Source organism: Staurois parvus, unplaced genomic scaffold (genome assembly GCF_062004578.1).
Source record: "Staurois parvus isolate SC_StPar_1 unplaced genomic scaffold, SC_StPar_1.0 ptg000017l, whole genome shotgun sequence".
Lineage (NCBI taxonomy): Eukaryota > Metazoa > Chordata > Amphibia > Anura > Ranidae > Staurois > Staurois parvus.
Genome location: NW_028317813.1, coordinates 11,897,616 through 11,925,502, shown reverse-complemented (window position 1 = coordinate 11,925,502; position 27,887 = coordinate 11,897,616). Strand labels below are relative to the sequence as shown.

Here is a 27,887-nt window from a genome sequence, read left to right as displayed (position 1 = left end):
ATAATTTTGGTAGCATAATTATTAATGTGGAATGTATGTTCCTTGCTAAAGAACATTATTTTTTAGCAAGTTGTTATGGATAAAGTACCACTTTAACTAACATGTTACATTCATTTTACTTACCACTTGCCCATGAAAGCTGGCGTAAAACAACCTGGTCTTCCAAATATTCCAGATCAGACAGCATCAGAGGATACTTCTCAGGCTGCTTTGGGTTATCTATCAAGAAGATGCACAGCCCAGGTAAGCAGTGAATTTCTGTAACATTTGTCAGAATTCGTATTCTAATATATTCGTATTCTAATATATCTGTCCCCAGTGATGTCATACAGTGTATATCTAGATCAGGGATGTCAAACTGATGGCCCTCCAGCTATTGCGAAACTACAGGTCCCATTATGCCTCTTCCTTTGGGAGTCATGCTTCCAATGCCTCATGGAACTTGTAGTTTGGCAACAGCTGGAGGGCCACCAGTTTGACACCCCTGATCTAGATGGTTACAGGCAGGGGGTCAGTACAGGTATGTTTAAAGTACTATGATTGTGAAAAATATTGCATTTTGGTAACTGTATGTGGTTAACACCAGTAAAATGATAGCATTCAGTACATGAATCCCTTTTTTTTTAGATTTCACATGTCTTTATGTATTTCCCATATTTGCACGCCGACCAAGGTGTCCAATAAAAGTGATTGTGCTGTGCTGTGTTTGCTGTATTAAACAATTACCTTGCTCCCCACTCCAGTGATCTTCACTGTGCGGCTCTATCTGGCACCATACAGCCTTTCAAGAGAAAATGTCTGCTGCCAGCTCATCCTCACAGTTTTCCAGCAGCCATCCAACCTAACATGGCTCACCCATGGAAATGAATGAGCTGTAGTGCTCATATGCAATGAAGGTGGGCCAGCAGTGGATATTTGGGGGATACAAAAGCTGTGTGCCATCAGGTATGGCTGCCAAATAAAGGTTGCTAGATTAGTATTTAACACAGCACCATGGGGCAAGTACATACAATAAAAGTTCAATAAAAGTGAACTCGTAATTTAAACTCTTGCTGTAATTGCTTAAAGTGGTTGTAAAGACTCGAGGTTTTTTTTATGCATGAAGGTAAAAAACCTTTTATGTGCAGCAGTCTCCCCAGCCCCCCAATACTTATCTGAGACCCATTCCGATCCACATTAGCTCTCCACGGACTCTCCCTCCTCATTGGCTAAGAGAGCAGTCAATTACAGCCAGTGAGGAAAGAGAGGGGGCGGGGTCAAACCGGGGGTCTGTGTGTGAATGGAGAGGTGGCTCGGGAATGAGCCTGCTCAGATGCCCCCATAGCAAGCTGCTTGCTCTGAGGGTACCCAGCAGGAGGGAGGGGCCAGAGATGTCGGCTTGGGACCCTAGAAGATAAGGATTGGGGTTGCTGTGTGCAAGACCATAGCATAGAGCAGGTAAGTATACCATGTGCGTTATTTAAAAAAAAAAAAAAGCTTTAAATGTGTTCACATGGGTTAGATTTTACTTTCTTTGATCTATATAATCGATCCGTATTAAGCTATGCCTTGACCTAAGCCTACACTGGCCACATGGTAACAACACTGTTGCACACATCTACTGGAAAGATGAACATGTATTATAAAAATGTTACAAGCCAAGCTTGGGAAGCAAGAAGGACAAATGATGGCTTTGTGTACATTGGGCATTTGAATTTCTTTTCTGAGCACCTTTTATTCCTGGCAGGAAAAAGCATCTTTGAAAAACATGCCTATAGCCATGTGTATTGCACATGTGTTTAGGTGCATTTAGGCTTGTTTCAGAGTCTATGGATTCCATTGACCAGAATATTAATTTATTCTGACCATCAAAATGAATGAACACTTAAGCGCTAAGTAGAGTTTAAGCACATTTAGGTGTGTCAAGCCAAAATGTTTCTCTCCTGAATGTGCTGATGTTTTTTTTTCTGTCTGTGAACCTTCCTCTTCTAATATGTAAATGCTTATGTGTGCTAAGACACATAGGCTAACATAGAGGTGCGTTTACAGGCAGGAAAAAAAAAAGAAAAAGCAGTATTTTTTAAGTCCTGTGTGCATGAGCCCTATAACATGTTTAACCACGAATGACGGCTACAGCACGGTTGTTCAGTTCTGGGAGGACATCATATGACGTCATATGATGTCCTCCCAGAACGCACCCTCCCGCGCACCCAGCGATCTTAGTGATCGCTGTGTCCTACGGACACAGCTGATCACGTGATGTGGTAAAAGGCCAATCACAGCGGCCTTTTGCCACGTGATCAGCTGTGTTCAATGAAAAAGCAGATCACTGGTAAATGCAGTTGCCGGTTATCGGCTGCACTTTCTTCATGCTGTCACAGTCAGTGCCCAGCAGTGCCACCCACAAGTGCCCAGCAGTGCTGCCCACAAGTGCCCAGCAGTGCCACCCACCTGTGCCTACTAGTGCCACCCACCTGTGCCCGGCAGTGCCACCCACCAGTGTCCAGCAGTGCCCCCATCAATGCCACCCCTCAGTGCTGCCCAACAGTGCCACCCATCAGTGCACAGCAGTACCGCCAGTCAGTGCCCAGCAGTGCCACCAGTCAGTGCCACCTATCAGTGCCCATCAGTGCCACCTATCAGTGCCCATCATTGTTGCATATCAGTGCAGTATCAGTGCCACCTCAGCAGTGCCAGCTCATCAGTGCCGCCTATCAGTGCCCATCAGTACTGCCTATCCGTACTACCTCATCAGTGTTGCCTATCAGTGCCCATCAGTGCTGCCTGTTAGTGCCACCTCATCAATGCACATCAGTGAAGGAGAAAAATTACTTGTTTCCAAAATGTTATAATATAAACAAACAAAAACTTTTTTTCAAATTTTTTGCTCTTTTTTGTGTTTATAGCGCAAAAAATAAAACACCCAGCGGCAATTAAATACCACCAAAAGAAAGCTCTATTTGTGTGAAAAAAACTTCCTATGGGTACAGTGTTGCATAACCGTACAATTTTCATTCAAAGTGCAATAGTGCTGAAAGCTGAAAATTGGCCTGGACAGGAAGGGGGTATAAGTGCCCGGTAGGCAAGTGGTAATGAATGAAAATTGCTTGCAAGCTTTAAACTACTTAAAGGTGAACTCAGTTGTAGCCCATTGAAATGGTATTACTTGCAGTACATTAAAATGGACATTAGATAGCTGTGGTCTGCCATTCAGGGTCGCCCACATGGCCATAACAGCCCTCTGGAACATGCTGTATAGTAGGACTCAGCTGGTGAGCAGGGCAGTCAGGGACTACATTTCCCAAGAGAGGTAACATGTGGGCGGGGGCATATAAATATAAAAGTCCGGTAGATTGGCCAGGAGAGTGCAGGGAGAGACTGAAGGAGAAGGAGGTGTGCTGACAGCTGAAGTGCTGAACTAGGCCATGGAGCCAGAGTTGGAGAGAGAGGAACAGCCTACTGACCACCCGGTCTGCCACGCTGCCCAGCAGGCCAATCTGACAGAAGGAGACCAGACGGGACGCTGAGTGTGAGCTGGAGAGTCTGTGGACAGACCCTGTTTGCAGAGAGACACAGACCGCTATGACCTGCCAGACTACTTAATCAGGAGAGAGAGACCCATGCATCCACTAACCAAGTGGCGGCTGTGAGAACTAGGCCACAAACTGAGGAAACTATATGTAATGTTCTTAACTATGTGTAGGTAGATAGCTGAGGTGGCAGATTGTCAGTATTGACAGTTTGCCACCTCAGCTACTTACCTACACATAGTTATGAACATTACATATAGTTTCCTCAGTTTGTGGCCTAGTTCTAGCAGCCGCAATTGTTGATATAAATATACATTGCAGTTTCTTGTACAAGCTGATCGCAGGATATGCAGTTGCAGGCCAGGATACAGCAGTGTCCACTGAAACAACAAGTTTCCCTTCCTCAGCAAAGCAGGATTCCCATTAGTGTTAACTTTTGCCTTTGATGTACAAAGGGAGCAGTCTTTGCCTACAGACATTTATACCAATTGTTGCTATTCATTACTTCTGGTTACTTCAAGTCTGACCCACGTTTAGTGCTTTAAAGGGGACCCGGCTCTAATTTGCTACCACCAAAAGGAAAGGTGTTAATTGTCCCCTTGTTCCTTCACTATCTCTGTCACCATCCCTAGGAACTATATTACACACTTCAGCTCAACTTCACACCAATTGGGCTCCAACAAGCGCGCAGAAGACATTGTAGTGTTCCTAGTGGGACAGTGTTCAATTTCACATGAGAATTCTCTTTCCTTCACATCTAATCCTTGTCATCTAGTTCTGAGGGCCCACAGTGAGCTTACCTGTTTCTTGATAGTTGTTTTCTGCTCACTGGGGATTCAGCAGTCCTCTCAGATTGGAGGCAGTGGATTATTTCTGAAAGCAGGCCTGCTAACAGTCATTATTAATTTATGGTGAATGTTGTTATTTTTGCTCACAATTACCAAGAGTGGTTCTATTTGCTGCATATATCAGTGTCATTTTGTTTCTTTTTGATCGAGTTACCTTTGATTCCAATATAAACTTCATATTGGTTTGCACTAACTTGTGTGTGAGTCCATTTTACAGTGGTGATTTACTTTGGTCACGGGAGCACGGTGGTGTCAGCAGAGGTTGGGCTTGAAACCAGAGGTTCAGATTGACAGGGAACCCAAAATAATTACTAAGCAACCCTTAGGCCGGCCATGCATGGGTGGAAATTCGACAGATTTTTCATTCAAAAATCAGACCTAAGAATTGGCCGATTTTTGCTCTGTTAGTGAGTCAGTGTCACCGGACAATTTTCGTGGTTCCTCCCCTTTTCGGTGATCGGGGAAAATTTTTGAAAAATGACCCATTTTCGACTCGATGGTCAAATTGTACGATAATTTTTCCGAAATGAATATGCGCATGAGCCGTGACCTGGAAGGAACAGAAGTTTCGCCTGTTATATGGGGTGAACTTTGTGACTTGGTCGGGTGATTTTCTAAATCATTGATGGCACCATCGGATTACCGAGTGAACGACATTTTCGATTTTTGGACGAAAAATCGTTCATAATGCTACAAAGTGATAAACAAATATTGTCTAAATAGATGATGCATGTGTATTCTTACTGGAATTTTGGTGTGCTTTTTGTATTTCCTGCAGGTCTGTGAAGTAATCCAGTGCGAAAATCTGTTTGGGAGCTTCCTGTAATAAAGACATTTCACTGCTGTTGTCTTTCCATGTGCAGGGTGGGTGGTTTTGTAATTGTCCCCTCCTGTAATTTTCTGCAGGCAGCCTGTAATGGGTGGGCCTCAGGGGCGGACTGACCATTTGGAAACTCGGGCTCTGCCTGAGGGCCCGGGGTCAGTAGGGGGCTCCATGAGATGCCCCTGGTACCTTTTTCATAGGCTTTTTTGAGTTTGGGCAAGGACACAGGGGCCCCATGATCCCCTATTGCCCGGGGGCCCCATGAGTTGTCAGTCCGCCCCTGGTGGGCCTACTACTATAACGCAGTGATGATGTGACTGCTACTTTACAAGGTAAATTACTGGTTTTGTAAAGGCATTTGGTACACGTAAAAAAGATTTATTTTATTAGTGGCTTCTGAATACGAATATGTCTGGAATTCAGCTTTAAAAATGATGGCATAGTGCTAGGACTATGGTGGCAGTGCAGTAGCCTGCAGCAATTGAAACCAGTCACATATGAACTTTTTTTTGGTCATGTGACATCATTAAGTTCAAAGGAATGTGATTGGTTTGCATATTGCTGCTGTTAGTGAGGATTTCCCTCACTCTTGCTCAAAAGCTTTATTTTTTTTAGTGCTCAGAATATGTAAAAACAAATATCACAATTCATAAACATATATGGAAAGGCACAAACCATACCATGTGATTTCTCCAGACTAATACCAAATGGATAGAAAAGAACCAAAACATCCACCATAATGTTTAAAACCAGAAAGGAGAAGCTGGCCATCGTGTTTTTGAAAGTATATTACATTTCTAAAACATAAAAGCAATATACAAAGCCATGTAGATATAAAAGATCTTATCTTTTTTAATGGCACCTTAATCTGCCTTTGTGTTATCTAATTGACTTTGATACTCCTGCTGTAGGTTCAGCACAGTGCACATCACAATGACTCATTGCCAGCCAATGGTTCTGGGAATTGTGTATGTACAAAAACAACATACCCTAAGCACAGCACACAGATTTTCTAAAATTGAAACTGGAACTAACATCTATGGCCATTTATCTAAAATGATGGGTTTTAAATGCCAAGTCGGAAGAGTCTGCTTTTAAAGTTTATAAGCAGTATGGATCACGTATCTGCCCTAAAGCCCTCTCTGACCCCCCAGCTTAGGCCTGAGCAAGCTCTGAGGCTCCATTCACATATGAGAGTAGCGTTTTTTGTGCGATTTTTCGCACATATTGTACCACGATTTATGCATGTTTTCATACAGCGTTTTTAGCCATTTTTGAGCTTTGACAAAACAGATGAAAAATATCATCTGTTGCATCATTTGTTGCTAGGTTTTTCTGCTTCAGCTTTTCCATCAGCTTTTATTTATTTATTTATTAATATTATTAATTTATTATTATTTTGTTTTTGTTAGGGTAAGGGTTAAGTTTAGGTTAGGGTTAGGATTAGGAGTTAGGGTTTGGGTTGGGGTTAGTATTTTATTTATTATTTTCTTGTTTATTTATTTTTTGCTAGGGTGATAATAATAATAATAATAAAATGACTAAATATTTGTAAAACAAATACAAAAATAAATAAAAATAATCATAAATAAATACTTGTAATAATAAATGAATAATAATTAACCAATAACCTTAACTCCTAAAAAAGTAATAAAATACTAATAACAATAATTGTTTTTTATTATTATTATTATTATTATTATTGTATTTTTGTCTGTGTGTTTATTTATTATTATTATTATTATTATTAATAATAATAATAATAATAATAATAATAAAATTAATAAACAATTGTAAAATAAATACAAAAATAAATAAAAACAATCAGAAATAAATAAATACTTGTAATAATAAATTAATAATAATTAACCCATAACCTTAACCCCCTAGAACCTAAAAAAGTAATAAAATACTAATAACAATAACAATAATTTATTATTATTGTATTTTTTTTGTCTGTGTTTATTTATTATTATTGATGATGATGATGATGATAATAATATTAATAATAATTTATTTAATGTTTTATTTCAAGGTTAGGGGTTCATTATTATTTATTTATCATGTTTTTTTATTTATATGTGTATTTATTTTATTCATTTTACATTTATTTATTCATATATTATTACTATTTTAAAAAAAATGTTTTTAATTTGAGCAGAAAATCATGCAAAATGCGCATTAAAATGCAAAAAAGCGTGAGAAAACGTGCCAATCGTGCGTCTCTATTCTGTTCTATGGGAATAGAAACACGTTAAAAACATGCAGATCTGATCTATTTGAGCTACAAAAGTAGCTCCAAAACTTTTTTGAGCTTCAAGCGTTCTGCTTCAGGCAACTTGGAGTGGAGATGTGAACCATCTCCATAGAGTAATATTGATTTTTTTTCCCCTTGAGCATTTTGGAGCTTCGAGCTTCGCACTACAAAATGCTCAGGTATGATTGGGGCCTTAGGGTAAAGATGGACATTGACCTAACCCCCCTTTTGCAGAATGTTGGTAACTATAAGGTAACAGAGGGCCCTTTCAAACTTTTTACAGCATCCCTATATAATTTATGTCTGCCTTTTAGTGTTCAACAGCAAACACCATCTTGACAATGATAAGAACCAATACAGAAAACGGAAAACACTTTTTTACCCCCCCCCATGATCTCCCAGCTTCTGAATATTTTTGTTATAATCAAATATCTCATTACTTTAGACAACACCATTGATATCACTATGGGAGCTTTCAAATGCAGAATTTTTCAACTTGCAGAGATTGTGTTTCTCTGTAATACCCTTCATCATATGCACACTTAACAGCATGAGATTATAGGAACAAGACATAAATGAAGAATTAGAGCTGAACAAATGCCCCAAAAGCAAGTCATACTTCTCAACTCACAATCAATACCTCAATAATAGAAACACACTATAAAGTTTTTTTATTAATAGGATGGTATATTATTCCTAGCTGTGATTGCTTTATTTATTCCATTAGCTTCTCCCCTTAGTTTCTGAGGATTGATGGGTTTTGAGCACCACAGATGGTGGACATGCCCTACAGTCAGAATATTTACATTTAATATTTATTGCTTTATCAATTCTGATATTAACCCCTTAGTGACTGATAGTAAAAAAAAAACATTAATGCCCGAACACTATTTTGCAACTTTGACATGTGTTAGTAAAGACGTATACATTGTTGTAACTACTTTGTGTCTGCAGGTGGATCTTTGTTTTTTTTTTTCAGAATAAACTTTGCTTTCTTTTAGTGGTAAATGGTAACAGATATCTCCTGATTTTTTTTATTATCAAAGGAAAACTGTCCAAAGTTCATTAGTAAAAATTTAGCTGTATTTTTCTTTCTATTACCATAAATCACCACCAAAAAACAACCCAAAATAAATTCTCCTGCTCTCGATGATCACAGTGATACTACATACTGCATGTGTATGTTATTTATTGTTTGTACCTATAGTAGGGCCCAGAAACAATGTACAAACAAGTAGTGTTCCAGGAATTAATTTTGCCTGGGAAATAGGATATGGTCTAGGACAGTGATTGTCAAACTGTGGCTTGCGGGCCTGAAGTAGTCCTATGCTAGACTTTATCCGGCCCTTGGGGCACTATTCCTCCCTCTGATACTAAGCACTATTCCTGCTACAGGCACCAACAGTGGGGCATAGTTCCTGCCACTGACACCAATGATGGGGCACTATTGCTTCCACTGACACTAACAATGGGGCATAATTTGTCCCACTGCTATCAATGATGGGGCACTATTCCTCCCACTGACACCAATGATGGGGCACTATTCCTCCCACTGACACCAATGATGTGGCACCATTCCTCTCACTGATACCAGTGATGGGGCACTATTCCTCCCACTCAGTGGCCAGACAAGGTCATCTACAGCTCAGGGCGAACATGCAAAAGTGTGCCCCCCCCCAAAATACATGAGCATTATGTGTAATTAAGAAATCCTTCCCCCCAAAAAAAAAATCAAGCACTAATATGCATACATAAGTTCCCTGCTCCTCCCAGTACAAATCCATCCCCCTTCTGAAATCCCTCTCCCGGTACATGTCTCTCCCCCTCCCATATTGCCCAGCTCAAATCCTCTTTCTCCCCAATGACGGTAGATAGTTCCTCCTAATGACACCAATGATGGGGGACTAGTCCTCTTTCTATTTACCACAGGTGTTATGTCATTTTTTTTTAACCCACTCTCCCCCCCAGACCACTAAGCCTGAGACACTGTTTACACCAACTGATGATGTGACATTTTCTACCCCCACTGGCCACAAGCCAGCCCCCTAAAGTCTGAAGGACAGTAGACTGGCCCTTTGTTCAGAATGTTTGGAGACCCCTGGTCTAGGAAGATACCATTCTCCTTTACTGATACCTTCCCGTCCCTTCTGTTTTTTCTTCTCTCTTTTTCTATGTTCTCCACACTTGCTTCTCCCCAGGTAGCAGCTCTGCAGTCTAACTGGATGCTTTCTAGTTTTAAATATTAAAGTATTATTTGCAGTATGTTTACACAAAGTAAACTTTATATGATTTACTGTCTAGACAGAAAGCTCTTTAAATAAAAAAAGAAGGGACACACTACCTACAGTTAATTTTTGTATAAGACATGCAAACTGCATGCTCCTCTGCAGAACTGAACTATTAATATATTACAAAACAGTGAGAGACTGTAAAAACAAGATACAAAATGCTTACCTGGAGACAGCAGGAAAATAGAAAGTAGCACAAGTGACATAACTACTGCAATCACCAACATTGCCAGACCAATTCCACGCCAGTTACGAGGAGGAGCCCCCGAACTCCCCATATCCTGAAAAATATAACACACAATACCATCATAACACTGCGGAATATACAGAATGTCTACAGTGAAAATTAAGCGAAAATATTAGAGTATTTCTAGGCAATACTTTACAATTTAGTTTTTGAACAGTAATACATAATTAGAATCCATGTCAAGTTTGTTGTTAGGTTGTCTGTATCATATGGGGGGGGGGTATATCTGTCCTCACCTCCTGTCCCAGAAGCACAAAAAAAGTCAGAGGAGATTTTTGCCAAAGTGAGGGGAATTTCCTTCTTAAAGCGTATTGTCAGGATGAGAGGGGAAAATAGGCATTTCAGTTTTCTGATGTGTCTGTTGTGCCATGTACATGTGATAAAAAGTATCTTGTTCCCTTTGTATTTCTTCCTTTGTGTGAATTTCCTGGTGTTCCTTCCAGTCCCCCTGCTATTTGAAATTGCCATGCTAGGTGTACAACCACATTCATCCCAGCATGGTCAGTTTTCTGGCTTCAATGGCCAAAACATGTGGTGACAATAACCCCCAATCCCCCCCGGCATAGCTCTTCACTGGGAAGTTCAGTGTATTACTTTTTCTCTGCTTCTTGCTGAGAGCAGAGGTTATGTGATCACTTAGAAAAAAAATTAGGTACTTATATATATACTGTGTGTGTGTGTGTATGTGTATATATATATATATATATATATATACACACACACACTATATTGCCAAAAATATTGGGACGCCTGCCTTTACATACACATGAACTTTAATGGTGTCCCAGTCTGAATCTGTAGGGTTCAATATTGAGTTGGCCCAACCTTTGCAGCTATAACAGCTTCAACTCTTCTGGGACGGCAGCCACAAGGTTTAGGAGTGTGTCTATGAGGGGGGAATATGGTTTGGGGTTGTATTTCAGGGGTTGGGGTTGGGCTTGGCCTGAGTTCTAGTGAAGGGAACTCTTAAGGCATCAGCATACCAAGACATTTGGACAATTTAATGCTCCCAACTTTGTGGGACAAGTTTGGAGTTGGCCCCTTCCTGTTCCAACATGACTGCACACCAGTGCATAAAGCAAGGTCCATAAAGACATGGATGAGCGAGTTTGGGGTGGAGGAACTCGACTTGCCCGCACAGAGGCCTGACCTCAACCTGATAGAACACCTATGGGATGAATTAGAGCGGAGACTGAAAGCCAGGTCTTCTCATCCGACATCAGTGCCTGACCTCACAAATGCACTTCTGGAAGAATGGTCTAACATTCCCATAGACACACTCCAAAACCTTGTGGATAGCCTTCCCAGAAGAGTTGAAGCTGTTAAAGCTGCAAAGGATGGGCCAACTCAATATTGAACCCTATGGACTAAGACTGGGATGCCATTAAAGTCCATGTGTGTGTAAAGGCAGCATCCCAATAGTTTTGGCAATATAGTGTATGTATTTATACTATATATATATATATATATATATATATATATATATATATATTTACAGGATATTTTTTGCCTTGCTTCTTTATTTTATGGATTTTTTTTACCAGGTAAGGGTTTACATATATGAAGCGCCCTATAGTGTAGCTCAGGTGTCTCCAAACTTTCTAAACAAAGGGGCAGTTTACTGTCCTTCAGACTTTGAGGGGGCTGGACTGTGGCCAGTGGGAATAAAAAATGTGCTAGGGTCAATGGGAGTAAACAATGTCCCATCATTGGTATTAGTGGGAGGATTATTGCCCTATTATTGGTATCAAGGGAAGGAATAGCGCCTCATCATTGGTGTCAGTGGAAGGAATAGTGCGCCATCATTGTTATAAGTGGGAAGAATACTGCCCAATACTGCCCAATCGTTTGTATCAGCGGAAGGAATAGTGCGCTATCATTAGAATTAGTAGGAGGAACAGTTAAATGTCTGTCATTTTTGCAGTATGCTAGAGAAGGAAACTGTCCTCATTTTGTTATTCTTCAATCATGTTGGGCATCCCATAGCCCCTTTACCTTATCCAAGTTGATTTCCCTAATAAATCAAAGAAACTCAAAGCCCATGGACTGTTTCTTGTGTCTGGTTACAAGTTGCTACTTATTCTTTAAAATCCACTGTGTCAGCAAACAAAAATAATAGGCTTTGTCTTCAGCTTCAGTCCAAACAACCCAGGGTCAACTTCTTATTATTACACTGTCTTAAAACAGTAACATAAGTGTACTTAGAGTGAAGGAAATAAGTATTTGATCCCCTGCTGATTTTGAATGTTTGCCCACTCACAAAGAAATGATCAGTCTAAAAATCGAATGGTAGGTGTATTGTAACACTGAGAGACAGAATAGCAACAAAGAATTCAAAAGAAATGTATGTCTAACACATTATGCACTGATTTGCATGTTCATGAGGGAAATAAGTATTTAATCCCCTTCACAAAACATAACTTAGTACTTGGTGGCAAATCCCTTGTTGGCAATCACAGAGGTCAGACATTTCCTGTAGTTGGCCACCAGATTTGCAAACATCTCAGGAGGGATTTTGGCCCACTCCTCTTGGTAGATCCTCTCCAAGTCATTAAGGTTTGGTGGCTGACATTTGGCAACTTGAACTTTCAACTCCCTCCACAGATTTTCAATTGGATTAAGGTCTGGAGACTGGCTAGGCCACTCAAGAACCTTCATGTGCTTCTTCTTGAGCCACTCCTTTGTTGCCTTGCCCGTGTGTTTTTGGGTCATTGTCATGCTGGAACACCCATCCATGACCCATTTTCAATGCCCTGGCTGAGGGAAGAAGGTTCTCACTCAAGATTTGACGGTACATTGCCCTGTCTATCGTCCCTTTAATGCGGTGCAGTTGTCCTGTCCCCTTAGCAGAAAAACACCCCCAAAGCAGAATGTTTCCACCACCATATTTGACAGTTGGGATGGTGTTCTTGGGGTCATAGGCAGCATTCCTCCTCCTCCAAACAGGGCAAGTTGAGTTGATGCCAAAGAGCTCGATTTTGGTCTCATCTGACCACAACACTTTCAACCAGTCTTCCTCTGCATCATTCAGATGTTCAGTGGCAAATTTCAGACGGGCTTGGACATGTGCTTTCTGGAGCAGAGGGACCTTGCAGGCACTGCAGGATTTCAATCCTTGTCAGCGTAGTGTGTTACCAATTGTTTTCTTGGTAACTGTGGTCCCAGTTGCCTGGAGATCATTGACAAGATCCTCACGTGTAGTTCTGGGATGATTCCTCACTGTTCTCATGATCTACAGGTCTACAATCTTGTCCCTGACATCCTTGGACAGCTCTTTGGTCTTTGCCATGGTGGAGAGTTTGGAATCTGATGAGTGCAGCGCTAATTAGTAACTAATAGAACCGTAATACAATATATACTCAATCCCCAAAATAAATCCAAGATACTCAATACATATACAGTGTCATGAATGTATTCCCTCATGGGGAATATCTCGTGCAAAAAACGTGAAAATAAAGTAATATATACTATAATAACATATATACTAATAATAAACAGTGCCACACAAAAAGTGCACAAAGGAATAAACGATAGTTCAAATACGAGAAAAGTCCAAAGTTAATAATAATAATACTGATGATGCTGTGCTTAATGATGAACTTCACACTCCACTCTTCATGCAAAATTATGTGCAGTGTACGTGATGCACACGTGACAATCCTTAACAGCCAAAATGCCCCCTCACCTCCTTCCTTAGACCCCAAGGGGCCAGCACGCTTTCAGGATCACACGATCCTATCAGTTTGGATCACTCTCTAGAAAATATCTTCCTCCTCCAGCGTCCACCAGTTTAGCAGCCAGCTCCTCCCAGGGTCATAGTAAGACACAAGCAGAGACCCTCCATAGTGCAACCAGTAATTTTATTGGTAATAGGTATAAAAATAGATTTCCACTCACAAAACGATGAATCTTCCAGCCTCCTACCACATGCTATGAATGTACTATGGATAGGATCGTGTGATCCTGAAAGCGTGCTGGCCCCTTGGGGTCTAAGGAAGGAGGTGAGGGGGCATTTTGGCTGTTAAGGATTGTCACGTGTGCATCACGTACACTGCACATAATTTTGCATGAAGAGTGGAGTGTGAAGTTCATCATTAAGCACAGCATCATCAGTATTATTATTATTATTAACTTTGGACTTTTCTCGTATTTGAACTATCGTTTATTCCTTTGTGCACTTTTTGTGTGGCACTGTTTATTATTAGTATATATGTTATTATAGTATATATTACTTTATTTTCACGTTTTTTGCACGAGATATTCCCCATGAGGGAATACATGCATGACACTGTATATGTATTGAGTATCTTGGATTTATTTTGGGGATTGAGTATATATTGTATTACGGTTCTATTAGATACTAATTAGCGCTGCACTCATAATTTTTGCACTGTTTATTCACTTATTTTGGGTATAAGCTTAGTGTCAGCAGCTTATGGTTATAGGGTAGGAGTCCTTGTGAGCGCAGGAGGTTTTTTGTAATTATCATTGAGTTTGGAATCTGATTGTTTGATTGCTCCTGTGGACAGGTGTCTTTTAAACAGGTAACAAAATGAGATTAGCAGCACTCCCTTTAAGAGATTGCTTCTAATCTCAGCTTGTTACCTGTATGAAAGACACTGGTAGCCAGAAATCCTGCTGAATGATAGGGGATCAAATACTTATTTCCCTCATGAACATGCAAATCAGTGCATAATTTGTTAGACATGCACTTCTTTGGAATTTTTTGTTGCTATTCTGTCTCTCAGTGTTACAATACACCTACCATTCGATTTTTAGACTGATCATTTCTTTATGAGTGGGCAAACATTAAAAATCAGCAGGGGGTCAAATACTTATTTCCTTCACTGTGTAGCTTCAACACAGATTCAAAACCCAAACAGGCAGGCTCACCAACCAGTAAAGTTTCAGTCATGTATTTTTTATGGTTGAACTAGATGGACTTTTGTCTTTTTCCAGCCAGACTAACTATGTAACTATGTAAGTCTATCAGTGACATCCAGGATGCACTTAGGTCTCCTCTCTCCAGACACCAACAACCCTCCTTTTTCTTTCTGTTCACCGTATTAATAGGCAGGGCTGTAGGGGAAGTACCTACCCTCCACAATTACCCCCTCTTGACCCTGTCCCAGGTTGATACTCCACAGTATCTATGGTCAAAATATAAAATAATGTATTAACTTCCACATCGTGTTTCAATTATTTGTAGCCTACTCCTATTACTCTGAACAATCTTGAAGTTTGTAAACAGACTTTTTGAAGATCTCCACATATTTACTTCCTTGAATTCTGTGACATGTATTTACCATGCTCTGTGAGTAGGCACTGATGTGTCACACATTACACAGAGCCTGCCTTCTGAAGAACAGAGGTACTCAGAGGAGGAGTTTCAGGAGGCAGAGTCATCACAGGAATCACTGCTTACAGGCAGCAAGGTACCATGGGATATGTATTGCTTGAGAGTAAATAGCAGAAGAGAAGTTGCAAAGCATGCAGAGAACCCAGGAAGTTGTAGAAAGAGATGGCCAGCAGACAGGCAGGACTCACAACACGAAAGGAGATTTTTCAAGTAAACCTATATTTGATTGTCATAAATAACTATTGCTTGTATTGTTATTACAAAGCTGATGTTATAAAATAAAAATGTATGCTGTGATCATGGCACTCCTTTGAGCTAGCCAAATATGGCTTGAATTTTGACCTATTCCTGTGAATTGGCTAAAATTTAAGTTGTGGGTGGCCCTGCTGACACCATCTGGCATTAGGGCCTGATTTAGACCTTGGGGGGCCCTGGCGAGTTCAGGTTCAGGGACCTCTCATATTCAGAGTTGGTTACCATTCTCAGTGACAATCACACAAAATGCATGACACAACATCATTCTTAGGTCACAGGTGTGCGCACACACACTCTCTCTCTCTCTCTCTCTCTCTCGACCTCCCCCCGTAAGTGCGCTATGTACCAGTCCATAGTAAAAAACTTGTACAGATGATGGCAGGCAAAATATTACTTCCCAAAAAAAAATTTAATAAAAGAAAATACTGTTTCATTATATATTTTATAGTATTTTATTAATCATTTTGTAATATTTTATATAATTTTTATAATGTTTTATATTATTTTTGTATGGTATTCTGACAAGTGCCAGCTAGAAGAATAAAATAACCAGCATCAGAATACAATAACCAGAAAAAGATGACAATTACGCATATAAAAACAAAAAGTGAAAACTAACTGGGTCATTGATAAAATGATAAAAATTCAAATTGACTTTATTAGCTTAAAATACTTGTGGATCTGTAAATCATTTCAGATAATTCTTTGTGGTATGTCAGTTGAACTCCATTAAACTTGAAGTGACAGGAGCTCATTTTAATGAACCACAGAAACAAACCGTACCTTTTTGTTCTTAAATCTGAAAACAGATTGCCGTTTTTATAATGCGGTATATATCACTTTGTCCATGTGTATATATACACATAACTTTCTCAGACAGATCTTGAAGAGGATCAGCAAGTAACTTATTGCCATCCTTTCTGTGGCCTAATTTCACACAATGTCCTGCCTGGTCACAGCACCCATACCATTCTATTCTGTAAAGGGACTGTAAAATGTTTCCTTTAGATGGTGTGCTTTTTTAAAAATTCCTTTCTATATAAATATGTTTATTTGTTCTAAAGCAAAATTGGATTAATAATAATATGTATGTATCTATTATATAAACCATGTTTCCAGATAAAAAAACAAACACACAAAGACAGAACATCTTATTGCAGTTGAGTTGATGTTGACTAATAGTGACTCTAGTTGTGGTCTTATTAGCAGGATACAGATATAAATGTAGGCTGCAAGCCTTCTTCCATTTATAGAAATCAACAAGGGATAATGAAAACCCCTGCAGAAAACATGCCCAAAGATAGGGAGAACATATGATCTCAATATGAAAATCTACAATGAATATCCAGTTACAGTATGCATAATTAGTCAGGCTGAAAAAAGATACAAGTTCATCTAGTTCAACCAGAAAAAAAACATACAATCAGAAAACTTCCTGGACTCACAGTTGATCCAGAGGAAGCCCTCCCTCCCCCCCAAAAAAAACCACAATAAAGCATGGTCCAAATTGCTTCAGAGCAGAAGGAAATTTCCTTTTTGATCTCCCAGGAGACATTCTCTGGATCAACAATCCTGAAGCAAATGAGTTCTCAGTTTGAATTCTAACCAGAACACTACCAGCATAGAGTTTACTTTTTTTTGTGGTTGTATGGGTTTCCTCCCACACTCCCAAGACATGTTGGTAAGTAAATTGGCCCTAGTATGTGTAGGTATGCATCTGAGGGACCTTAAACTGTAAGCTCCTTTAGGGCAGAGACTGATGTAAATGTGCAATGTGTAAAGTGCTGCATAAATTGTTGACACAACATAAATAAATGTGAATCTGTTAAAGCATATTAAAACCCAAGAACAAAATTGGATATATTGCAGTTTACCAGTTCTATGATGTAGTGTCAGAACAATAAAGTATGCCTTTGCTGCATTTTCTAGTACGAACGCCAGTAAAATTATTTGGGATTTCTAACAAATAATCCCATGACTTTTTTGAGGTGCTCCTCATCCACCATGCACTAAGACCAGATAAAATATAGCAACCACATTTAGGGAGATCAATGCACCCCACCTTCTTTAGGGCTTTCAAAATTGTCGTAAACAAAAGACTATTTAGAATCCAGAGCTGACGTTTCTGTTATGGTAGCTCTTTTGGTGTGTTGTTGTGTGCACTGATCCTTCAGAATGCGTTGGCATTATTTTATCTGAATACTGAAACCAATAAGTACATTTTAGAATTTAAAGGAGAAGTACAGTCAAAGATTGTTTGGTTGTATTTCTCCTGTGGATCACAGGAGTGCAGTTCGTTCTGAACTCCTTTGACCTGTTTTCAGCTGACAGCAGGGTAAACTCCACTGTTGGCTTACATCACACAGCCAGTCCAGGCTGGGGAAAGATGTGGTCAGGATTCACTCAGGAGCTTGGACTGGCACCTGGCTCATCCTATCAGCAAACCACTTAGAGCCTGAACCAACCTGATCCAGTGAGCTCTGGGGGGGGCAGAGCAGAGCCGGAGGCTCAGTTCTCATGCTTATAACTGGCGGAGGACACTGGCTACCACCTAGGTAATTATCATTTAAAAAACAAAAATTCCTATACACAGAAGCTCTTTGATAATGTGAGCCATATGGTACATATTTTCTTTTTTCATTTATTATATTTAAATATAATTTAGATAAGTAAATATGAAATAAAGAGCAACTACATGTCCCATTCCTCTAAACCATGACTGTCAGGGACCCTGTTGCCATGCAGCCATGCGATGTCGACAGATCCCTTCAGGTCGAGGCGGTGCGAGTATGCATGCGCGGGAGCGTGCGGGCACGCATGCGCAGTAGAGTCCGCGTCACCGCTAGGCGGGCTATTTAAACCTGCAATACAGTACAATCAATGCCTTCTGGTCTGCAACGTCCCTGCACTATTACTTGATCCTGTTGCTTGTATTTTGATCTGACCCTGACTAAGAAAGAACTCCGCCTGCACCGACCTTGGCTATCCCTGACCATCCGCTTGCCTGCTCCCTTGTACTTGATCTGCCCGCTTAATACTGACCCGGCTTGTCTGACTCTGCTGCATTTACTTACGTGCACCTGCACCTGGCTTGCATCCTGACGTGTGCCATACTTGCCTGCTGCTGCACCCACGGATCTGCACCTGGCCTGCATCCTGGTCACTGCCATACCTGCCTGCTACCGCATCCACGCTCCGGTGTTCAGTCCCAGTCTGCATCCTGATTGCCGCCATACCTGCCTGCTGCTGCACTTACGTTCCTGCATCCGCACCTGTACTGCATCTGGATCTCCTGGGTCTTCAGCTACCTGCCACCAGCTCCAGATCCACCCGGCACTCGTGCCACTCCTGGCTCTGCGCCCTCTCTTCCCACTATCAGGGGCTCCGAGCGGGAGTCATAAGAGGACGCCTTCTCTCTACGTCAGGCTCCCCCACCAGGTACATGACATTGACCTTTTGCTAGCCTACGTTGCGAATAGACCTAAATAGCAGATCAACCTACAAAGATGAATGACACAGAGATGGGACACTCCCCTCCATAGCACAGATACCTGGGTAGAACTGAGGATAGAAGAGCATCACCATCAGAATTCCTGGACCCAATACAGACTAAAACACATTAATGTGTAGGAAAGAGTTGATGCAAATTCAAATCCAACTCCACATATCTTAGAATCCACCATGTGATCAAAAAAATTCCAGTGATAAAAAACAGTGGTCACAGTGCGCCCCCACACGGGTGTGCACTTACCAGTGCTCTATTATCCTCTGCTTTGGCAGGTGAAAAAAGAGGGCTTTAAGCTTTATATTCTCTCGTTAACGCAGGAGGTGAAAGGAGTCCCCAATATTCACTTGTTCAGCCAACTGTACACAAGGATCTCACAAGGTATCCGATGTCACTCCATGTACAACCATATCATGTAAATAGAAAAGGAACAAGGCCCGCTCCAATGTAGAAATATACCAAATACTTTATTGAGCTTTTAAAATTGCACTTACAATATAGACAAATAAACTAAGCTCAAATTCAGTCGCGTCACTTCCGGTTACGGTCACGCATAACTTCTGAGACCGCGTCAGAGGTGGTTGTTCCGGAGGTGGTGAGAGCACCTAAGCGGTCTCCGCTTTCCACACTGCATTGTTTGTGCCATAATATAGTATACAAAACTTGTCCACGTAGCAGTGGTATCTCACTTGCCTTTAGTTGCAACGCAGTATTTTCCTCCAAGGTCAATAAAGCTCAAATGCAATTGTTTCTAGGATTTAGCACTTGTCAATAATGCTAGAGAGCAAGTGAGTGAGAGTGAACATGTTCCCAGCCTATGCCTGATAACACAAGTACACTATGCCCAACATCGCCAACAGGTGCCTGGGCATGAGGTTCCTATGAAGACTGGAAGGAAGGCTCAGTTGATTTGCAGATAAAAATAAAACAGTCCTTTAGCAGCAGAATAATATAGAATAATGAGGGGTAAGGTAGGTGACTCTCACAATGCATGGTCCCATTATTCAAACTTTTTTCCCTGACCCTATACAAAAGTACCTCCCATATGATCTGATGGCAGCCCTGTATTAGAAAGACTTGTGTGCTTTGTAAAGAAATTCAGATTTTCCATAATTGTAAAATAATGACTTTATAAATAGCAATAAAAAAGAAAAATATATTTATATATACAGTATATATATTCAAACATCTGAAAACAATAGACTTTATGTACAGTTAAGAGATTTATCCGAGTAAGTGATGATGACCACACAGTTTGATATACAGGTAACCACTGGAGGGAGAATTTATAATGCAATTTACTGTATAAAAAATACAATCATAAAAACATGAAACAGCAAGTGTGTGATGTATGAAAGTCATATCCAAAATTATTTTCAAGAGATATTACAACAATAAATCAAAATGTGAGCTTGCTGAAAATGCACTATAGTTTCTCTTTTTCATTTCCAGAATTTAAGAACTGTCCATTATTTCTAAGGAATTGATTTGGGCATCAAAATTTGCACTTACTTTTCCTTTCATTCTTTTGATAAAATTAAGGGTGGAGCTTGACTACTATGTTTTGCTTGGATTTGAAAATGCTAGTCTATGGTAGTCATGGCCTTAGTAGCAGAAGACAGTCTTGGGAGCTGTAATTTTTGTTTGGTACAATTATAGTTAGCTCACTGTACTGGGTGAGCTGTGATCAATTAGTGAGGTCTGCTCTGTGTGCTCAGGTGCTGCTAGAGTGCCTAGCTTCCTCTGTATCCAGGAAACTGCAGAAGTTTTTGGATGATAGGTGTGAAGCTATGCAGATGGCAGCATGAATATTGATACAGCCTCAGCCTATTCCAGATAGAGGGGCTCTAAGGCATGCTGGGCAATTATATATCTTCTGTGAGCATATGGGGCTCTGGGTCTTTCCTGGCTAGGATTGTCCAAGCCTGGAAGAGGGCACGTTGCCCTCTAAGGAGGTTGCTGCTTTAGGCCTCAGGTGGGTTACCTGAGGGCCTGAATTGCTGAGACCTGAATTCCGCTATGCTGACTGAGGGGCGGTCTCCTGAAGATCTAATCTGGAAACACAGAGGAAGGCATCCAGCTGCTCTTGGACCTTGTGAGTAGCATGTCCTAGGATCCTAGGATCTTAGAGACTGTGTGCTGTTTAACCTCCTTCTGGTGCTATGGAAGTCAGCTGTGGGTTAAGCAAAGGGGATACCGGCTGGTGTTCCAAAGAGCTTTGTCCACCTGTCCACTACTACTTAAAGGGACATTGCTCTAGGGCTCTAAAGAAGTTACTGCTGTTACTGCTACTACTTGTTGCCACTGCCTTCAGCTGTCCACTGTTTGATTCAAGCAAGGACTCCAATATAGCTTGCCCTGAAGATTAGACAAAGTCCTCAATCTACACAGTTCCTGATCTGGAGTATCCCAAATATCTCACTCATCCATCCCCATCCACAATTCTGCAAAAAAATAAAAACAACAAAATAAAGACCCCTAGACTGATTATTGGAGAAACGTGTGAATAAGCCTCTGTGCCTGGCTGCGGGGCATAGTATTTGGGGAGGACCTGGACAGTATACCTGTGGCACCCACTGGAATAGCCCCACATGGAAGAAATATATATTTCAAATATATTTTAAAACTTTCTTCCCAGATATATTGACATATATTTGAAATACTACAATTTTGGCCATATGCAATATATTAATAAAAAAATGATATATATATATATATATATATATATATATATATATATATATATATATATATACACACACACACACACATACTGTATGTTGAAATGCATTTTTATTACAAAATATATGAAAAATATTTTTAAAAATACATTTTCAAATATACTGTATGTCTTTAAAAACACAAATCTACATTTTTGGAATGCATTTACAAATATATGTTAAAATTACTTTTTTATATAATAAAAAAATCTGAAGAATATATTTTAAAAAATATATTTATTTTAAATATATTCTTCAGATTTTTTTAACATATAAAAAAGTCATTTTAACATATTTTTACATATATTGTAAATGCATCTCAAAAATGTAGATTGGTATTTTTAAAGACATACAGTATATTTAAAATGTATTTTTACAAATATTTTTAATATATTTTATAATAAAAAAGCATTTCAACATACAGTATATTTATTTATTGAAATATATTGAATATGGCCAAAATTGTAGTATTTCAAATATATGTCAATATATTTGGGAAGAATATTTTAAAAATATATTTAAGATATATTTTTCTTCCATATGGGGCACTACACAGAGAATGGATTAAGGTTAAAAAAAAAACATTTATACTTTAGAATACCTTTATTATGCAACCAAGCAATTGATAAGAATAGTGAATTTGTTAGAGCATCTATTCTATTACCATTCACACTCATCTGTCTCAACAAAGCAAACCTAAGGAAAATATGAAAGTCTATATTCAACATTTACCAAACTGATTGGACATTTGGGGGCATTTACTACAGCTGGAGAGTGCAAAATCAGGCTCACTTCTGCATAGAAACCAATTAGATTCTAACCTCAGCTTCTTCAGTTAAGCTTTGGCAACAAAACCTTGTTTTGCTGATTTGGTTTCTATGCAGAAGTGATCCTGATTCTGCACTCTCCAGCTTTGGTGTCAGTATGTGTATAAATCTAGCCCATAAAGTCAATAAAAAATTACTATGAAATGAAAAACGGCTTCAGAGCATAAGGCAACCATGTTTGTCACCATACTATTTCACAAATATATACATTTCTATTCCTGATTACAACTAGAGATACCTGATGGCATTTGTTGGATGGCCAAATGCAATCAGCTGACGTGTGCTTAGCCTTCAGAAACAGGAGAAGTAATTGCATCTTCTTCAAAAGGATTGCTCTGTGTTAAGTATCGAAATTGTCTCCATATTCTGTTAACTTATATTGGTGAGAAAAGTCCAAAATAAGAAGTCCTTTCAGCTCTTGTGTAAAAACTCAAAATGTGTTTAGCATAAAGTTTTAGTATTCACACATCTTTTCAAATTATCTTATCAAAATGTAAATATAAAATATGTTTCTTAACATCAATTCATTCATGTATATCAAATTAATTTTTGAAAACCATACATATAAAAATGTAAAGCCTGCCTCAGTTTTTCTATATGTACTTTAGGAAAAACGTATCCCTAGCTTAATTACAACAGATGTTCTAGCTAACTAGAGTGGCTCTATTGTAAAGAGGTTTAACCCTTTCAACTCTGAAAGTATACAGTGTGTGATTGTAATGTGAAGGTGAAAACTGATCTCATCTTGATATGGAAAACATATAACGACAAAATAAAATGTACACACAAAAAAACAATATATCTGATGAATAATGATTTTATCGGTAGTCAAAAGTCAATTGTTTTTATAAGTTCCTTCTCTATGATATGCCTTGAGATTTCTTGTCTTCTTCCTGTACTCTGTAAAGCTAGAATAACTTTATTGAACATAAAAAGACAACAAAATCTATGATGAATGAAATTCTTGTTGCAAAGCGTCTTCCAGAACAGATTTCCTTCTTGGAAAATGTATTTTCTTCTGGAAAGTTTAGAAATATTAGAGTTTTCTTCTAGCAGTAACTCTTAGGTCATTTCCTGTAACAGAAATGCAGTGTCATTATTTTGACATTGATAATTTCACATTGATTATTATACCTACATTTACAGTTGCAAGAAAAAGTATGTGAACCCCTTGGGATTACGTGGAGTTTTGCATGAATTGGGCATAAAATGTGCTCTGAACATCATCTAAGTCACAACAATAGAAGAACACAGTCTGCTGAACATAATACTACAAAACATTAGATGTTGCCATGGTTTAATTGCATATAACATGTAAACATTCACAGTGCAGGGAGAAAAAAGTATGTGAACCTTTGGACTTAATAACTGGTTGACCCTCCTTTGGCAGCAATAACCTCAACGAAACAATTCCTGTAGTTGCAGATCAGACCTGCACAACGATCTGGAGTAAGTTTGGACCACTCCTCTTCACAAAACTGTTTCAGTGTAACAATATTCTTGGGATGTCTGGTGTGAATCGCTCTCTTAAGGTCATGCCACAGCATTTCAATCGGGTTGAGGTCAGGACTCTGACTGGGCCACTCCAGAAGGCGTATTCTGTGCAGTTGCAGCCATTGTTTTGTTGAATTACTTGTATGCTTTGGGTCATTGTCCTGTTGCATCACTCATCCTCTGCAGAGCTTCAGTTGGCGGACAGATGGTCGTACGTTTTCCTGCAAAATGTCTTGATAAACTCTGGAATTCATTTTCCCATCAATGACAACAATCCGTCCAGGCCCTGAGGCAGCAAAGCAGCCCCAAACCATGATGCTCCCTCCGCCATGTTTTACAGTGGGGATGAGGTTTTGATGTTGGTGTGCTGTGCCTTTTTTTCTCCATAGTGTTGTGTGTTCTTCCCAAACAACTCAATCTTGGTTTCATCTGTCCACAGTATATTTTGCCAGTAGTGCTGTGGAACATCCAGGTGCTCTTTTGCAAACTTCAAACGTGCTGCAATATTCTTTTTGGACAGCAATGGCTTCCTCCGTGGTGTCCTCCCATGTACTCCATTCTTGTTTAATGTTTTCCTTATTGTAGATGTGTCAACAAAAATGTTAGCATGTGCCAGAGATTTCTGTAGGTCTTTAGCTGACACTCTGGGATTCTTTGTTACCTCATGTAGCATTCTGCGCTGTGCTCTTGCAGTTATTTTTACACGATGACCACGCCTAGGGAGAGTAGCAACAGTGCTAAACTTTCTCCATTTGTAGACAGTCTGTCTTACCGTGGACACATGAACATCAAGGCTTTTGGAAATACTTTTGTATCCCTTTCCAGCTTCATGCAAGTCAACAATTCTTGATTGTAGGTCTTCTGAGAGCTCTTTTCTGCGAGGCATGGTTCACATCAGACAGTGCTTCTTGAAACCAGTAAACCCAAAACAGGTGTGTGTTTTTTAAGGGCAGGACAGCTGCAACACATCCAATATCATCACACTGATTGGAGTCAAGGTTGGCTCACTCCTGGCTCCAATTAGCTTTGGGAGAAGTCATTAATCTAGGGCCTCACATACTTTTTCCTCCCTGCACTGCGAATGTTTCCATATTATGTGCAATTAAACCATGACAACATCTAATGTTTGTGTAGTATTATGTTCAGCAGACTGTGTTCTTCTATTGTTGTGACTTAGATGACGTTCAGAGCACATTTTATGCCCAATTCATGCAAAACTCCACGTAATCCCAAGGGGTTCACATACTTTTTCTTGCAACTGTATCTATTAATATTACATATCACAAGCATTTGTAGTCATGGCATGGAAGACATATTTTGATTATAACATTTCTAATTGGCTTGCATTGTTCTATTTTTCCTAAAATGAAAAATGACCTAATTTAAAATGAAATTTTTCTAAAATCACCTACATTCTTCTGCTAGTGTTCTGTGAATTTAGATATAACAGGACGATACATCTCCTTTTTTGGTCATGACTCAAAACCCTGTTTTCACAAACAAAAAATGTTTTGTATCACCCCAGAGATGACAATGGACTATGCCTTTGTTCTTATCTCTATAAAATTTTAAATATGCGTAACTGTTTTCAGTGCTGAAGCTCTTATTCTAGTGTTAGACCATTCTGTAGTACCAAGTACTTGTTCAATACTTTTCTCAGTTCTTATGCTGAAAACATGAAGTAAAGACTTCTTACATACAGCTGTACAAGCGTGTTGGCGTGTTTTTCTGAAAAATGCTACATCTATCTGAATGTGTTTGGATGACAATGTTCTGAACCTTTGAGGATACTTTGCGAGACATTCTATTGAACCATTTTCCTCTAGGAGAAGTTTTAGTGATGAATTGGGTGTCTGTAATATGATTTTACTAGATCTCACAATGTTTTCTGTTACTTTGACTGCAAAGAAAATACTTAACAATTGTTTAATATCTGCATCAAAGTTTTTCTCGATATTTGTCAAATCTCTTGAGAAGAAACCTATTATTTTCTGATTAGCTTCTTTAAATTGAGACAGGGTTTCTGAGATTGCATTATTAGAAACATTGGTTTGTAATCCAAAGGGAATTGAACTACAAAACTCAACAGTATTTAATGTAGTAGCATTCTATAGATCCTGTTCAACATTTCAAAGGCATCTCTCTCAGTTTGACCCCATTGATCAAATACACCATCTTTATCTCTTAAAATAGGTATTTAGACTTTCCCGCAAAATCCTGTATGAAATCTCTGCAATGATTTACTTCACTCAAAAACTGATGCAAAGCCTTGCGATTTGTCGGAATTGGACAAACAGAAATGGTTCTAACTTTTTTTTGCAATAATTGTTTGTGTCCATGACTAATTTGCATATGATGTAATTCCACCTGACTGTTCATCAACTGAACTTTCTTTGTATTCAATTTTAGTCCTGTTGTTTGCAACAAAGTAAATAACTCAGACAAAAGAGTGATATGCTCATTCATATTTTGTGTAGTCAGCAGAAGCTTGCCTACATGCTGGACAATACATTCTGGCCTAGAGAATTTTGATAATATTTTTCCTAAATATTCATGAACTATTCCATTACTAACATCCATGCCTGGGACTATCCTCATGAGCATTTACGTTTCTTTGCTAAAGCTGAAGGCAAATTTATATTGACAACTTTTAGGTAATGGTATTGAAAAATGGCTATTGGCGATTTCCAATACAGAGAATACTTGGCATCCAGATGTGACTTTATGTTACAATCAGGAACAACAGATTTGTTATTTGTAATGCATTTATTCAATGTCCTGCAATCAATTGATAAATAATATGAATTATCAGCTTTCCTGATAGGCCAATTACAATTATTGTGCTTTCTTTAATATTCCTTGCTGTAAAAACTCCTGTATAATGGCTGAAATTGGATTAATTGATTCTAATGGCAACTTGTATTGAGGTTGGGGCTTAGGGCCTCTACCTTCAAAGTCAACTTCAAAATCTTTAAGCAAACCTTTTTTGCTGTGAGTCCAAAGATCTTTATGTGATCGAACCATTTGTTCCAATTCGAGATTGGTTCCTGTATGGGGCCATTTATGATCTGAAGACATATCAGCAATTGCTGTACAAATAATTCCAACATTATTGTACATGGAAGAATCAATCAACATTGATTTGGGCCTAGATGGATCTCTCCATACTGTTGAAGTACATAAATCAATTATCAAATTGAGTTTACTAATCACATTAATACCAAGAATATTCTTTGTACCATGACAATACCAGATGTCAATGTCAGTTTGCAGAAGTCCTGGAATCTCAAAAGTCACATTAGAAACTTTTCTAGCAATCGAACTACGTTTTCCACTAAAATCAAGTAAATCGCATTTTGGAGAATTGGCATTTACATGTAATTTATGTTTCATTAAACTGAGTTCAGCTCCCGTGTCTAATAAAAATTTTATTTTCATGCCATTCAATAAACTCTGTACATATGGTCTTCCACTTTCATCCAATAAAATTGGAGCAACATTTTCTAAAGGTAAAGGAGAAGAATCTCGATTTGATCCTAATTCTAATTTTGGAAATGGCAATAAACTGTTCCTGTTAATGACAACAGTACTGTTTGCTATATTATTTAAGCTGCTGTTGACAGTCAATGAACTGATCTCTTTGACTTCTGAGGCATAAGGCATTTCAGTCAAACTATTGTTTGAACATGGAAGAGAAGATTGCTCAGAAGTTGTTTTTTCATTTTCTGATTCCATAACATAGGCTTCTTCATCTA

At 39.1% G+C, this 27,887-nt stretch overlaps 1 protein-coding gene and 1 long non-coding RNA gene across 5 annotated transcripts in view; one reads left to right on the top strand and one right to left on the bottom strand.

Annotated features, from left to right (window-relative positions):
* LOC149473310 (inactive dipeptidyl peptidase 10-like) overlaps positions 1 to 27,887 on the bottom strand; it is a 243,126-nt gene that overhangs the window by 170,450 nt on the left and 44,789 nt on the right. For all 4 annotated transcript variants that reach the window (XR_016313081.1, XR_016313082.1, XM_089679770.1 and 1 more), the window contains exons 2-3: positions 9,892 to 10,006; positions 124 to 219 (exon numbers count right to left, since the gene is read on the bottom strand). Coding sequence is in view for 2 of the 4 variants with exons in the window: in XM_089679770.1 (XP_089535896.1) it covers positions 124 to 219; positions 9,892 to 10,006 (211 nt within the window). In the remaining 2 variants the exon portion in view is untranslated. The remainder of the gene's footprint in view (positions 1 to 123; positions 220 to 9,891; positions 10,007 to 27,887) is intronic.
* Positions 141 to 27,574, top strand: LOC149473311 (uncharacterized). The gene is made up of 2 exons (XR_016313083.1): positions 141 to 243; positions 26,326 to 27,574. It is a non-coding gene; the product is annotated as an uncharacterized LOC149473311 (long non-coding RNA).